This window comes from Gymnodraco acuticeps, unplaced genomic scaffold, assembly GCF_902827175.1.
Source record: "Gymnodraco acuticeps unplaced genomic scaffold, fGymAcu1.1, whole genome shotgun sequence".
Lineage (NCBI taxonomy): Eukaryota > Metazoa > Chordata > Actinopteri > Perciformes > Bathydraconidae > Gymnodraco > Gymnodraco acuticeps.
Genome location: NW_022990135.1, coordinates 730,873 through 747,451, shown reverse-complemented (window position 1 = coordinate 747,451; position 16,579 = coordinate 730,873). Strand labels below are relative to the sequence as shown.

Below are 16,579 nucleotides of genomic sequence, written 5' to 3'. Positions count from 1 at the left end.
TCTTGTACTTTTTTAAATTTCTATTAGCAATATTTTTACTTTTTTCACGTCTCGAGTATCTAGTACTTTTGGAGGAGCCTGAGACTTTGATTTTGAATAGCAAATAAACACTATTAAACAGATTTTTTGCAAGCTGTTGTTTGCTTTGATAAACACTTAAATCACTCTTTGCATTTTTATCCCAGACGTGTTGTTTTTCTCTCCTCTCTGGAAAGCATATTCGTGATTTATCGCGGTTTATTTCTGCTAATGCTTAACTGCATTACGTGTAGCAAACTGCCCGTAAATACCATTTATTAAAGTTGTGATTATCTGATTGGATCTGCTGAGCCGTTCCAGCAAACAACATCTGTGGGGGGTGCGATGGCTCTAATAAATACAGAGGGAAACAGATGATGGCCGTTGTGTGAAGGCATAGCAACCAGCTCTATTTTGGAGACAAACATAAGGAGTTAAAGGATTGTGACAGGGGCTGCATGGCAGATTTGTCTCTATACAGGTTGTTCAAACAGTGTTACATCTCACTAAGCGTGCACGTCACACTGAGAGCCGCGGTAATGAATGTTTTGCTTCCAGAGGTATTTAGTGTTACAGTACAGTTTGTGAGATGAGCGGTCTGAGCGGTGAATGAATGAACGGATGGCTTTTAAATGGGTTGTTGGCGTGATCTCATTAACTTCATTGGGTTAAACGATAATGACATCCACCTGTGCTTTGTAGCTTATTACCTCCAGTGATAGCAACGAGCTAATTAGCATTTAGACACAGCTGAGAGTGAGGAAACCACCACTTGAATAGATGACTGTTTGTGACTGGATGTGTTTTCTTACTGGGGAGGATGAGAAAAAACATGAAGCTTTACTCTTCAGGAGTAACCATGACGTCAGAATCAATCATTTAAAAAATGAACGTTATAATTTGCTGCTGATTTCAATGTAAAACTACTAAATTGAAACATGCAACAGCAACATGATTGGCCACAGGGAAATCTGAATTACAGCCAACAAAACACCACAAAACATAATCTAATATGACATTTTGTGAGGAATATATCACAAGATAACGAGATATGTTTGAGATATGGTGTCTTTTAGATGGCTTTCAAAGGTTCAACTTGCGGGTTGGTTTTGGAACGTCTCGATTAGTACATTTGAATGCAGGTCCCGCAGGCCTTCAGCTCATTGTAGCAAGAGTTCAGCAGTGATGCCAGGATTTAGTCTGGCCCCTTCGCTCTCCTGTCAGCATTCCTCGGGTTGACGCTCAGAGAAGTGAAGCTCATCCATCCCCTTCAGAGATCCTGCTGGGAAGAACCAGCTCGACCGAGGAGAGGCCTCTTATTTAGCTTTACCAACGGTTTCTCTTTTCTTTTGCTGTGTGTGTGTGTGTGTGTGTGTGTGTGTGTACAGGCATGTGTGTGCGCCCCCTCAAGCTGTGTGTGAGGTCAAGCGTCAGGGAAAAGGGTTTCCTCAGCCAGCGATAAGGAATGGCATACACACAAACAGCTGGACGTAGTGCTCTATTCAAAAAGGGCAAATCACGTTTCACTGGACTCGTGACACACACACATACACTCACACACTCACACACACACACACACTCAGGTGGCTCTCCAGGTTGCCCGTGTTCACATCTTGTTTTCTTCCCAAGGCTGAATGATGGCTCTGTTGCTTCAGTGCATCGACATAGGGTCAAGAGAGTTGAGGGCGGGAGGAATGACTTCAAGAGAAATTCGATGACGTAGCATCCTTGAAATAGTGGCTCTGGAGGAGCCTTCCTCGACATTGAGAAACACCCAAAGTCTTCACTGTGTCAGACAGACCCGTTTAGAATAAACATTACTCAAGTGGCAGCATGATGAAATTCAATTTTTTTCTAACTGATGTGAAGAGCATATAAACACAGACACATTAGACCACACTTGTAAGCCCTCTGTCTGGATAAGGCATTAGATAAATTGTCTCCTCTCCCTCCCTCCCTCCCTCCCCCCTATTTCTTAACCTCTCCCTCTTCCTGACCTCTCCTCTCCGTAGACGCAGAGGAATGCATAACCAGAGATTCAGATGACTCAAATGTTCATCAAAGCCAAAGCGCTCAGTTTTTTTATTTTTTTTTTACAGCAATTCATTGCAATTCCCTTCAATTCAGTTCCACCTTGATCACAGATTAAGGCAAAGCTGCAAAGTAAACCTGTCTGCAGCTGAAAAACAAGTGCTGTGACTCAGACTGCTTTCTATAGGCTCTGGGCCCATGTGCTATGCATTCTTAACGCTGGTTCACGTGTGTGGAAAGCATATTGCAATGCCATCAGTGCACGGCCACTTCATGTCCTCACGTGCTCCTTTTCCCCTCTGCACACACTGTCCCTGTCAATCTGTTTGTGTAGGCTACTTTCATTTAAAGCATTCTCGTCTTGCACTCGTGGCATATTGTAGACTTTTATATTTTTTTCCACTGTTATTGTTGGTTTTCCTACATGATTTCTAAAAGGATCTACTCCCAAGCTCATCATCTATGAGAAACACATAAAACAAGTTAATTGAAAACGTTTTAAAAGAATGCAAAGGCCAGAGGTTAAGTCAGTTTCACATGCATCAAGCTCAGGGAACCTTCATCTAAGATGGAAGAAAAACAACATCTACTTTTGAATTATTCCACTAACTATTCTGTTCCTCCCCAGGGTGACTTCACCTGGAGCAGCCTGTCGGGGCGGAGCGTGCGCCTGGCACCGGTTTCCATCCAGAGCCTGTCGGAGCTGGAGAGGGCAAAGCTGCAGGAAGTAGCCTACACCCGTTTACACCAGGACTATGACCTGGGATGCCAGATAACCATGCCAAAAGGTGGGAGCATGTGTGTGTTTTTCACATATGTTGCAGGCCAGAGTCAAACAGTTTCATAATCTGTACGTCTGTTAGTTCCGAATGGGTGGGATTTACTGCTTCAACATACCTTAGATAGCATCGTTATTCAAGACCCTGACGTTTATGTTAACTGTGACAGAACACATATGCGAGCGAACTCCGGAACTGTTGCAAACGCTCTCCATTTAATATTCTTGACCCGGGTTTGGGGTGTAAAGATTAAGCAGACACTTTCAACAGCCCCATAAAGTAGGAGCCTCTGACCACATCTTCCTCAAGTGTGTTTAAGGGAAGTCATCTATGCTCTGTGTTTGGGGAAGTTGTGACAACACATGAATCTCGATGTAAACCGAACGTCACATTGGGATCGGGGGCTTCCTGTTTGACCCCCCTCCAAGTAACGACACGCGACTCCCTTGCCGCTGAGTGCAGTCACCCCGCTCCAGCATGTAAAGCCTATTGAAATGTCCTAAATGTTGCTAAACAGGCTCTATTTATCTTTGTGGCTCCATCTTAAAGCCAAACAACTATATTTGGGGTTTGTAAACCAAGCCATTATTTGAAAAAGGGTTTGGAAAATGACAAAATTGGACACATTAATCCAGAAATAGCAGAAATGGGCAGAGCGCTGCAGAGACGGTGGTTTTCCAACTGGGCACGCCTATGCTAAAAATGTCTATGAATCAGAGTTTATACAAAAAGGAAAAGGAAATATACATAATTCCACTCAATTTAAAACAAATGCGTGGGCAAGAACCTTCATAATCCTGTTATCAGTATGAATAATGCACCACATTTTTTTAAAGCAGGATTTATATTAAACAAATTTTAATTGGCACAAGATCTCAAAATCAAACATAAATTAAGTAGTAAGTAGCATTCCCTGCACTATAGGAGTGCAGTGAGCGCCATAGCAGCGGTACGGCGGATTATCCAGGGCCTGCATTCCAGCTGAAGGTTAAACCTCTCCCCACCATGATTTAAAAAGTACTTGTCTGCGTTGCTTATGAATTCCAGAGCCCCTAACGGCCGCCATGTGCTAGTTGGAGAAATATTTCAACATGTGTGTAAGACTTGTGCGTGGGTTCACTAATGTGGGCTTCTTCAGCCCCGCTGTTTCGCATATTCATCTGAGACCAGGGGTCGGGTTTCTAAGTGTTCTTCAAGATCGAAAAACAGATTAGGGAGAGATAAAACTGAGGGATACAAAGAAGGATGGGTTGAGGGTTTGATGAGATGAGAAAGAAGCAAAGGTTCCTCACACACTTTCACAACTGGTGGGGAGTTGAAGTAGGGAGGTTTGGAGGTTCGGGGGATTTCCGTACGGCTTTGGGAGCCATCTGTCAAAAATCCAAACCATTTCCTACCCCTGCTTCTCCCCACCCTCACTCTCCATCACAACATCTGCTTTCCCTCTCCCATCGCACACCCCTTCCTCACTGCTCCCCACATATTTCTCTCTCTAAAATGTCTCTTCTTGTGCTTCTGACTCCAACCTGCGGTTTTTTTATTTGCAGCTTTAAAAGGACCTGACGTTTCTCGTATATCACTAAAGTGGCCATAAATCGATTCTCGAACAACAGCAGGGATGTTGTTACACACGATTGGGGAAACTGAACCTGCTGCCTGACGCAACCCGTGTTGTTGGGGCTGGATGCATTTTTCTGAATCCCCCCAGTGTCTCATTTGATACAGCTGAAAGGGAACATCTCGGGGTTCAAACTGGGGTTGCTAAACCAGCGCATCAAAGCAAAGAACGATGTGTAAAAGGGATTCGGGTACTTCAATAAACCAGCTACTTTAAAAGCAGCTGAGGTTTCACAAACTGACATCCTTGAGACTTTAAGGTTACCACGGTCTCTAGATTTCCTTCGTCATTAATCAGAAACTTCTGGAGTCATTTGTCATGTTGACAGCTGACAGACGGCTTTCCTCCTTTGGAGCCATAAACGTGGATGTTGACGTAGACAAAAAAACGTACCACATATTTGGGAGTGTAGATACACAATAGTAGCCCTTTTAATATGTTTTTCTGCTGGCTAAACCTGTCTGATGTTTCAGTGCAGCTATCCCCCGTGGTTAATTTACGTCTGCATTCCTGACATAAACTTATCAGATATAATAAGAGGGATAAGATTCAGCAGATATGGAAACCATTTGTTACACATGATTTATCTTCCTGGTTTTTTCCCTCCAGATGGACAGAAGAGGAAAAAGTCGCTGAGGAGGAAGTTGGATTCGCTTGCAAAAGAAAAGACCAAAGACAAAGGTACGCCAAGTCATTTGAACACACACTCTCTTCTCTCAGTGTGTGTTTGTCACAGCCAGTGGCCTCCGCCCCTCAGGCAGGTGAACAGCGAGGTTATCAAAACACTTTCTGTTTACCGTGCTTTGACAGTTTATATTTAGCTTAAGTGCAGGGACTCCTTGTAAGGGGCCTGGCTCTGAGAAGCAGCCACTCTTCTGCACTAAGCAAAGCATATTTGGCAGAAACAGAATCTTAGTCAAAGAAGCCCAGTTGCAGAAAGGAGCAGGAAGGCGAAATGAATCAGGCTTTTCTTAACACATTTGTGGTCTCGTTTGCAAAATAAATCACAAGGAAAGGTCAAAAATAAGCAGATTTTAGCTTAGCCTGCAGTGTTTTTGCATTACTGAGTTCTAGAAGAAAGTACACATTATTTATGTTACATAGAATCAGTAGTTTAAGGCAATAAACAAAAGCACTCACGCATTCACCCGCAAGTATTATCCAGAAAACTAAAGACTGGTGTGTTATTCATCATAATCAGAAATAGTAAAAGCATTGTTGATTCATATTTTGGAGCAATACATGAGGCTTTTTTCTGTGTTATCTTGGATCAAGCATTATTTCCTGCTCTAATAGAAGGCTGAGAAAACAGCTGTGGAGTTTCATATTGGAATGATGACGAGGCTGCTGCAGAATGTCGCAGCTGTGTTGTCTGAGAAGAAAATGTCTGATTATCTTGAGGCAAACAATCAGTGTTATTCCCAGAAAAACATTCATTGTAGGACTTTGAGTACTACAAGGAATGTTTCACTTATTTCAGGGTGAAGCTCTGGCTCTAGTTGAGTTTTTACCAACACTACTTGCCTGGCTCCAGAGCAGATGGCCCAGATGTATCTGTGGTCCAACCTGCCAAATGGATTTGAAATTAAAATGTCTCCCAAGGTCCGGAGTACCAGCCCTGCTTTTCACTTTGAAGCAGGCTAATTTCTCTGCAAGAGAGAATAAAGCAGATTGCCGGCTCTTTTGATGCAGCCACGGTAATCTGAGCTCATGTGACCAGACCTCAGTTATTGCAAATAAGGTTGAATAAATAATCTGCATTGAGTCCTTTATGGGTACATTTATCTCACTTAGAAGCAATTGCCCTATGACCCTATTCCGTTTTTGGTGGTTTTCCCTCTCCTGTAGTTTGTTATATATGAAAATTAGAATAATAGGGGACCCTTTAAGATTTACAAATGGAAAACTCATCATATCCCACTTTATGAATGGTAAAAACATGTGACGTAATTTATAACTTTCTGGACTTTCGCCATAGACTTAAACACATCCAGTTATTATGAACACATGGACATGAATAAGAAATAATCGTAAAAAAACTGATGCTGTAGGCCTGGAAAATGTAGATTTATGAACATCTGACATGTGGTCTGGCTGTGTTTGCACTGTATAGTATGCAACCCAGATTGTGTATGTGTGCATGTATGTGTGCATGTGTGTGTGTGTGTGTGAATGTGTGTGTGTGTGTTATATAAGCTTTGCTAACACTGTGAGGCTGCAGAGCAAATTGGTTGTGTCACAGTGTTAGTGGTCATGTTGTTCCTGAACACAGCCCTCCACTTGTGGAATGCATTTTGCTTTCGCTACCTCTGTTTTCATGTTGCCGCTTTTCCACACACACACCACACACACACACACACACACACACACACACACACACACACACACACACACACACACACACACACACACACACACACACACACACACACACACACACACACTCACTCACACACACACACACACACACACACACACACACACACACACACACACACACACACACACACACACACACACACACACACACACACACACACACACACACACACACACACACACACAGGACTGTGTTTCTCAGCTGTTGGCTTTGGGATTCTGTATAATGAAATATATAGCCTGTGATGGCCCAGTATGACATCATTCCTCCCATGCATCCCTCACAGCAGTACACACATTTGCACGAGTCCAAAGTTAATTGCTATGGTTTTGCTTCACCAGATTTTGTATATAAACTCTCACTCAGTTTAGAATACATCTGTTATCACTTCTTTCCGTAACAAACTAGAACAAAGATGGAGTTGGTTGATGCATATGTGTCAGTGCTGTGAAGCTTGTGGGTTAGAGTAATCAACGTTGCGTTATTTTGGTCAAAGCAATTTAGTGGTCTGTCACAACCAGATGTGTTTTGCTTTCCTCCTGTGACGCCTTATTTTGCAAAACAGATGTAGTGCGATAGTGATACAAGAGTTTTAACTGACATAGTAAAAGTGTGGGGGGGGTTTTATCTCATGTAAGAGTGTTTGATGTTACAACTTCACAGAGTCTACGAGCTATTTTTGGAAGTTGATTCTTCTTCTTGCAGTCAACTAGTAAAATAATCTTGCCCTTCCTTCTCTCTTTCCTCCACCTCCCTTTTCTTTTCCCAGAATGCCTACCCCAGGCCTTCAATATAGTGCTATCCCAAGTCATTGCTAATGACAGAACGCAGAGGCAGCGCCAGGACGGCTATCGTCAGGACCATCAACATCGCGGGGACCACAAGGACTCCTCTGACCTCGTCTCGTCCATTTTACAGGTCCTAATTGAGGCAATTTAAGGACAAATGTAACCTTATTGAACCATAAATAATAAGACACATTTTCCCATTGAAAAGGAAAAACCAATTTAATTCTTGTATGATCTCTCCTGCAGTTTGCCACCAAGCGGTCGTCCAATAAGGAGTTATCCAGCAGTAACTCGTCTTTGAGTTCTACATCGGAAACAGCCAATGAGTCAACGTCCCCCAACACGCCTGAGGCTCCACCACGAGCACGCAGGAGGGTGAGACAGAATAAGAGAATTAATTAATCCCAACAGATGTTTTTGTTTTATGAACCTGTCAGAATTCAATTCACAATTATCCTCCAGGGAGCCATGTCAGTGGACTCGATCACGGACCTGGACGACAACCAGTCCCGGCTGCTCGAGGCCCTGCAGCTGTCTCTGCCGGCAGACACGCCGAGCAAGAAGGAGAAGCACCGGGACAAAAGGCTGAGCCTGAATCCCATCTACCGGCAGGTTCCCCGGGTGGTGGACAGCTGCTGTCAGCACATCGAGAAATACGGTGAGTGTCTACTTCACCCTGTCCCAAACATATCTGCTATTGTTCTGCAGCAGGTGCTAGAGACAGCCAGTGTTTTCCTCCTCCTCTCAGGTCTGCAGACGGTGGGGATCTTTCGCGTGGGAAGCTCCAAGAAGAGAGTTCGACAGGTGAGTGTTCTCAATTGTTTACAGACACTCAAAATCTCCCAGAGGAGTTCAATTGGGTTGGGTTCCTGGCAATGACTCAAAGGCTTATTTTGTAGATAGTAAAAGTGATGAGACATGAGAATCAGCACCCGCATTTGCCACCATTGTCAGCCTACTGTGAAACAGGTACATTTGTCAGTATGCTATGCAAAGAAAACAACCCCTATATGTATATCATGGTCGTCTATAGACTAATTATCTGGAAGTCAGCCAAAGGGCACATCGTAGAGATTAAGCTGCAAACTGGTAAAACTAGTCAACTGGAGAAACCAACAGGAAGGGAGAGTGTGTGTAGAATATAGCATCCTTAATATGTTGAGGGAGTTCCTGAGTTCTCTGTTGTGTCCCACTTTCAGCTTCGTGAGGAGTTTGATCACGCAATTGATGTGCAGCTGGACGAGGACCAGAGCGTTCACGATGTGGCTGCTCTACTGAAGGAGTTCCTCAGGGACATGCCCGACCCTCTTCTCACCAAGGAGCTCTACACGGCCTTCATTAACACCACATGTAAGCTTCTGTTCCTTCCTTCGGTTTCTCTTTCCCAGATTCTACCTCTTTAACCCAATCTCTCCTAATCTGTGTTGCAGTGCTGGATTCAGATGAGCAGCACAATGTCACTCAGCTACTCATCTACCTGCTCCCAGCATGCAACAGTGACACTCTCCACCGCCTCCTGGATTTTCTGTACACCGTGACCGACCACGCTCATGATCGGCTGGACAAAGACGGACAGGAGGTGAGCGAATGATATGACCAGGAAGAAATGATGTCCAAAACACTCACAATTTGGCGTGCAAACACGTGCATGTGGGCAGCGTACTACCGTTGTGTTTCCGCCTCATTGGGAGGAAATTCCCAAAGACGTGATAGCATCAGTTAGTGTGGCTGGTCTGTACACATATCCCTTCATGCCTGTTGAGCATGCGACAAGCGTTCTGTATTCAACTTTAAGGCAGTAGTGCAAATGTCAAGAAAGTCATAAAGTGTTTGTGGCTCCCGAGGGATTAATGTCACAAAAAATAAACTGTTGGTTTGGAAAGAGGAAGTGACATCATGATCTGTGATGATTTAATATTCCACTTCCAGCTCCACGCTCCCTTTAGCTTTTATAATTCCTAAAATATGAATTCATGCATATGTGTGTGTCAGGAGAGAATCTGTGAGGCTATGAATCCCACCACTTCGTGCAATCGAGTGTGTGTGAGAAGCAGAGAGTGTGTTTTGGCAGATGGATCTGTGTTTTGTCGTCTCAAGCAACGATGTGTGTGTTTTACGCTCACCCGGGAAAAGAAACATGAATACTTTGGCTCCAATCTCTCCTTTGGGATTGGGAGTGGAAAGGGAGGAAACTGGGAAAAAATCAAAAATAAGAATTTCTGTCTGAAAAAAAAGAGACTTCAAGTCTTGAAGGGCTTGTAACTTAAGATAGTAATTGTTTAACAGGATGTACACCATTACCCAACCCTGGTAGAAACAGATTCAGCTGTCACACACTCTGACACCTTCAGTGTTAGCAAACCCCATGTGCCGTTATCCATCTTTTGGAAGTGACAGAAACAGGGGAGGTGTGACAAGGCAGAGTACACTGCAGGTGAGAAACACCAAAGGATGCGGTAGGTGGGAACATGAGGAGAGAAGAAGAGACGGGAGGAACGAGATGAAACGTCTCCAACAGTGTGATGTCACTCTGTAGTTCTTTACACCTCCACAGAGCTACTTGCTACTAGACTCTCAGTGTCATTAACTGATTGTCAGGTGTGCTTCTCTCACTGTGCAGTCACCTGTCATGTCACTTCATTCTTTGTATCATTGTTCATGTATCCACAAATGTCCATCAACATGTGTGAATTACCCCTATACAGTCTTTTCAAACCAAAATAAGTCAGCATTTTGGGTTAAAATATCGACAAAAGTGGCATTATTTAGGTATGGAAGGAACATCTATCAATTCTGATTCCACACAGGACACAAGCATCGGTCTCCGGCTCTATATGAGGAAGAGTGTCAAAGTTCACGGTGCAATGTTATGACATAATCCAATCCTACAACCTTTGTAAGGGACAATCAATCCTGTGTTACAATGATCTGGCATTAACATTGCTGCACTTTTGTATGTTTCTCCAAATTCAGATCACAGGGAACAAGATGACGTCTCTGAACCTGGCCACCATCTTTGGCCCCAACCTGCTCCACAAGCAGAAGAACTCGGACAAAGAGTTCAGTGTTCAGAGCTCCGCCCGCGCCGAGGAGAGCACGGCCGTCATCGCCGCGCTGCAGAGGATGATCGCCAGCTACCAGACCCTCTTCATGGTCAGTCAAACAATAACCCTCACTTCCTCCTCTGCTAAACACACACACTCACTCAGGCACAGTTTCTCTTTGCAGGCTTAGAGGAAGACAATCCCCCCTGGCTTAGCAGACAATGGTAGTGTCTTAGTTACTTTAAACAAATATTTGGACAGTTTAATGGAGAGAAAGAAGAGAGTCAATAAAGGAAGTGAGAAAGGAATATTTGAGAGATGGATGATGAGTCAAAAATCATCCCTGAAACACAAAGATAAACTCTTGCCAGCCGAGAATAACACCATTTCGCATGGTTTACCGCCTCATCACCTGCTTTGATTCTCAGACACCGCAGACAGGCGGTTCAGGTCACATGAGGTCCGAAACCTAAAACCGTGATGTTTTGTAACCCTGCCATTGTGTTTCCCCCGAGGCTAACATTCCTGCAGTAAACCATTGTAGAGCTATTAACACATATAGTGAGTCACTTTCTCAGTCTTGAGTAAAAACAGATTTGTAAACAACCCAAGTTCTAAAAATAACACTTTGGAAGTTTTTTCGTATCCATCTTATGTCTTCATTTTAAAGCATTTAAGGGTAAATACTAAGTAGACAGTTTGGGAAGTGTTCTCATACGGCATGAGCAAAACATTCCCTGGAAATGAAGGCTACAATGCAACAGAGATTTAAGTTTGAAGCGATTGGATTTCTATTTTTGCACATGAAAAAGTAATGAAGTAACCCAAGTGTAATTGTAAAGTTGTTTAAAGCAGCTTAACTGTGTAGGTTTGATCCAAAACATGCATAGAAGTAGAAGAAACAGCAACTCAACTATGTCACTCATTTCTGTACAGGTGCCTCCTGATCTGCAAAATGAGGTGTTGATGAATCTGCTGGAGACAGATCCAGATGTGGTGGACTACCTTCTGAGAAGAAAAGCATCGCAGTGAGTTCCACACGAGCCGTTTCCCTCGCTTCCTGATTTTGCCCATTTCATCCTCATTTGTGTCTGTTTTGAACCCCAGGAGCCCCGACCTGCTGCAGTCAGACGACCCCTTCACTCTGAGCGAGCGCCATTCCTCCAGCGACTCCAACAAGGTGTCCAGCGGCGAGGTGTCCCCATACGACAACAACTCCCCCATCCTGAGTGAGCGGAGAGGAGAGCAGGGCAGCCCGGGCAGCGAGCCGCTCTTCCGTGTCCCAGAGCAGTTCAGTGTGGGGGGGCAGGTGGCCGGCTGGAGCAGAGAGTCTGGGGCCGACACTTGGGGAAGCAAAGGTAACTATAGAGTGATGGATAATCGGATTTTCATATACCAAATATACTCCTCTCAAAGGCTTTGGTGGGCATACATTAGAAATATTACGAAGCAAGCGGTTCTTACTCAAAAGTAATTTGACCTCTCTTTTGCTTCTCTCAGACGCTATATCAGAGGAGCATGCAAATATTTGGGGGACTTGGCACACTACGATGAAACCAGCACTCAAAGAACACGCATACACAGGTAAACCGTTTGCAGCCAGTCCAGTTTCTGTAGTGGTTAATGAACCAGAAAGCACCTGGCACATGCTTCTGGGTATTTACTATCAGGGAGGAACCAAAGGCTGCAGGGCATTTCAAATCAAGAGGCGAGTGACGAACGATCAAAATGTTCCTTCACTCAGCACAAACACATAAATATCCTTCCATTCAAGATAGGGGGCGGAAAATAAAAGCATATACCTCTACATGTTTTGTGTAGTAATATCCCTTATTATTCATTAACTATGATTATTCCACTGATAGTTGATGTTCTATTCCTAGGTTCCCATGGCAACATGTCAGAGGGGAGTTCACGCAGCTCGCAGGAAGGTCTCGACGGGCTCCATGGCGATGGCAGGCAGCAGATGACGCTCCACCGGACAAAGACGGCGCCGGGTGTCGCCGAGTGCCCGAGATCCCACCCCCCCGTCACCAGAGTGTGCACCAGCCCTCACATGACGTCACACCTCTACAGCACGCATCGAGCGAGTGGACTCACCGCAACCCCCAGGCCTCACGGCGGGGGGAACTCTGCTGACGCTCCTGGGGGGCTGAACGACAGCCGCTCCCCCCCCCCTTACAACGCCCACCACCGACTGGCGGGCTCGCCTCCCGCTCCGACCCAGCAACCCCCCCTGCAGCACGGGAGGCTGACTGTGGCGCAGAGCGTGGCGCAGAGCGTGGCCCCGGACAGCCAGATGGGGCCGCAGAGCCCCGAGTGGCAGGACTGGCAGAGGGACCGCTGGCAGATCTGGCAGCTGCTGTCCTCGGACAACGCCGACGCTCTGCCCGAAACGCTGGTGTGACCTCACAGCGAGAACTCAACCCCTGCAGAGATCAAACCCCTCCAACGACAATCAATCCCTTTCTTCATTTCATCTTTCAGCCTGCCTTTATCCACTCATGGATCCATGGATTTCCTCCTTCCCATGAACCCTCTGTGCTTCTCCTGCATCCTAGCGCCACGGCGTTGTTGTTTACGTGTGCAGCTGCTGCCTTATACAGACTTCTACATCCAGAGAGCCATTAGTATTTCTTTTAAAAAATGGATGTTGCTTCTGTTCCTTGCCCAATATGCGTTGTCCATAATGACATGTTGAGAATGCCCACAAGAAATACCTCAAAAAACGATCCTTTCACCACGAACATACTTTCTATTTAGCGTGAGTCAAGTCTTCATATCTCAATGGAGAACAGTAGGAAAACACGTCTCTTTAGTTGGTTATATTTTCATTCTTTTATACATTTTTTTTCACCATACAGACACTAAGATGTACCCATTGATATTTGCTGCTAAATGTAAATTCCTTTGTGTGCATACTGGTATTGTAGTTTAGCCAAACCTGTCTAAAAATATCAAATGTTGAATTGCTTGATGTTTGATGTATATAGACAAACATAAACAATATATATGTAAATTTACATTTTATATATAGACATTTTATTCATTGGGATAAACCCCTTGAGATGCACCATCTCGTTTTCAAGGGGGTCCCGACAAGAGCAACAACTTACAGACATGCATAGACAAAATGCAAAACATGACACACAAGACAAACCACATACAGTCTGTTAAGTGAAATTCAAGCAATGCACACAATCATTACAATTTGAGACAGTCAAGCAACTCAGTTTCATCAATATCAGTTATAACAAGTACAGACCGGTTGAAAGTGAGATAACAATGCATGTTTAAACAAACCCAATGATGCAAGAGATCTAATAGCAGCAGGTAAAGTATTCCAGTCAGTTGGGGCTTTGAAAATGAACGCTCTTCTGCCAATCAATTTTTTTGCAGAGGGGACATAGTCTAACTTGATGAATTGGTGAGTAGGGTACTGCTTTAAATAAGGGGGATAGTTAAGATAAATGCATTTAAATATCAGCTGAAGCCAATGCGTGTGTCTTCTTACATTTAAAGAAGGCCATTTAAGTTGGTTATACATTGTGCAGTGATGTGTAAGAAAAGGACAACCAAGAACAAATCTGCATAGTCTGTTGTAGGCTATGTTGAGTGGAGCAAGATCTGATTTATGTGCATTTTGGTAGACAACATCACAATAGTCCATAATCGGAAGAATAAGTTGAGAAGCAATTCTCTTTCGGACACTGAGCGTAAAACAATTCCGTAATTGACTTTTTGTATTACATGCTTTATATGTAGTTTAAATGAAAGTTCAGAGTCTAGCCATACACCAAGATATTTAAAGCTATCAACTTCATGCAGAGAAGTGCCATCCTTACATGTTATTACTACATTAGGTTTGAATTTGAACTTGAGCCATTTTAAGTATATCATTTGCCAAACTACTAAGAGAAAGCCCTTTAAATGGCTAAATGTTGCAGTTTCTGTCTGTAATGTTGAATGTAGGATACTTTAACTGCTTAGCCTGATTATAAAGCACTCCGCTGTAAGTCTGCTTATTCGTCCTCTCGCCACTCGCTGCACGACAGGAACAATGTGCCAAACTCTTTTTACTTCAGTGTTCATTTCATCCATTTCAGAAAAAATACTCAAAGAGACTTAACAAGATAAAGAAAGATGAAGTAAAGTAGCCCATGTAATAAATATAGAAAGTGCTTTTTAATGGCCGTCATGTGCAAAGAAATACTATAATTTAATAGTATAAATAAGGGCTAGGTTAGGATGGGAGATCAGATAAAGCCAAATAAGACTCAAGTCAATTTTAGCCTTTAAAATCACACACGACAAAAGGTGTCTTAATTTGATGCATACAATCCTACATTGCAAATTCTGTTTAGTCTCCTAAGATTAACTCTAATGTATCATTCGGTGTTATCAGCTTAGTCTAAAATAAGAACTACGATCCAGAACTACATTCCCCAAGTAAAATATGAGATCATAACTTGATCCAGAAGCACCTCCACAATTTCTGACCACATCTTAGAACAACCAATACAGTATGATGATATCATTACAATAAATTCACATCCAAAACTAACCCAGGATATTAAACCTCTCATACTAGTTATTTATCTAGGAATCATTACAATCCACAGAGATTTAAGGACTCCAACTAAAGTGCCACAAAGATATATATTTGTAATTCTTATTCCAGGATTGTTGCTTATTCAGAAACACATTTTAAACACACCCACAATCCTGTCCAGATCCTCATAAATGTCAGTCAAGTGGGTATTTGCTGGCAAATATTTCACATTGTCATGGTGTAATATTTGCTATATGAACATTAAATCTAGAGATACATTATGTATAATTGGACTTATGTTACTTGTATGTGACTGAGTATTCAATGGGAGAAAGCCTCACAGTGCATAAGTGGAAGTACTGTGGTAAAGCTTATGGTGCCATCTATTGTCAGACCATGTGTATTAGCATTGCTGCTTCCCACAATTCAATGTTTCAATGGGATCCATCCCTGCTCAGTTTAGACTCAATATGCTTGTGATTATAAGCACCTTGTAAATGTGTAAATCCGTGTGAGGAAATAAACGTGCCATAGTCTTGCCTCTTGAAAGATATTTGTCCATGCAGTGCTCAAGGTTTGTATTTTGTGAATTTCTTTGTATTACTTTGTTCTTTTTCTGTTGAGTGTTGTAATATATAAATTCAATATAATACGATTTTTATTAAAGGAGAAAAAAAGACAAAAAAGGAGGGACTAATCCTAACTCTTTGTCTTGTTGACCTCACTAAGAGAAACTTAGTGGTCTTGTGTTTATTGTGGATATTTTCGGTGGGGTTTACTGGGTCCAAGTTGTAATGGAGTGTCTGGTAATTGCTTTTGTATCGCGTGTCATCATCAATATGCTACAATGAAATTAAATATGATAAAATGTACACCTGCTGTTGGAGTCGATACTTGGGAAAAATGTATTAACCTTTAAAAAAGAAGAGTGTCAGTTTGTAGTTTGATAAAGACTATACTATACTGTTTATAGATATGCAGCCACATACTGTAGTTATATTGCACACAACATTATTTCTTTCTCAGCCAAAGGCCACGAGCAAGATACGTTTAAAGAGCCACAAGAGTGCAGTAACTATCGATTAGTGGAGGTAAAGAGAAAATACACTTTGTACAGGGATAGTACTCAAGGTCAAGTATTTGGAAGTATTAACTTGTCACTTGATCACATTTGACAGAACGAGATAATTCAGCACATAGCGGTATGGCAAGTCTGGGAGCTTGAATCCTTCTTCATGTCAGACTGTTTTTAATTCAACCCATTCACAGAACACGTCCAGGCTTTCCTGGGAACGCCACTTTCCAGAAAATATGATAAAAGCACCAAAACATTTTGTGCTTTTTGTAGGAAAAATGTGTCACAGTCCAG

At 43.0% G+C, this 16,579-nt stretch overlaps 1 protein-coding gene across 3 annotated transcripts in view; it reads left to right on the top strand.

Annotated features, from left to right (window-relative positions):
• Nucleotides 1-13,902, top strand: part of LOC117546710 (rho GTPase-activating protein 6-like) — a 61,569-nt gene extending 47,667 nt beyond the window's left edge. The window contains exons 2-14 of one of the 3 annotated variants that reach the window (XM_034217051.1): nucleotides 2,678-2,837; nucleotides 5,056-5,127; nucleotides 7,596-7,744; nucleotides 7,861-7,989; nucleotides 8,077-8,272; nucleotides 8,363-8,418; nucleotides 8,814-8,964; nucleotides 9,045-9,193; nucleotides 10,588-10,767; nucleotides 11,595-11,686; nucleotides 11,766-12,016; nucleotides 12,159-12,242; nucleotides 12,542-13,902. In XM_034217051.1, coding sequence (XP_034072942.1) covers nucleotides 2,678-2,837; nucleotides 5,056-5,127; nucleotides 7,596-7,744; nucleotides 7,861-7,989; nucleotides 8,077-8,272; nucleotides 8,363-8,418; nucleotides 8,814-8,964; nucleotides 9,045-9,193; nucleotides 10,588-10,767; nucleotides 11,595-11,686; nucleotides 11,766-12,016; nucleotides 12,159-12,242; nucleotides 12,542-13,065 — 2,193 coding nt within the window. In that variant the 3' untranslated portion in view covers nucleotides 13,066-13,902. The remainder of the gene's footprint in view (nucleotides 1-2,677; nucleotides 2,838-5,055; nucleotides 5,128-7,595; nucleotides 7,745-7,860; nucleotides 7,990-8,076; nucleotides 8,273-8,362; nucleotides 8,419-8,813; nucleotides 8,965-9,044; nucleotides 9,194-10,587; nucleotides 10,768-11,594; nucleotides 11,687-11,765; nucleotides 12,017-12,158; nucleotides 12,243-12,541) is intronic. The other 2 variants (XM_034217053.1, XM_034217052.1) reach the window with 2 other exon arrangements.
• Nucleotides 13,903-16,579: the final 2,677 nt, after the last annotated feature.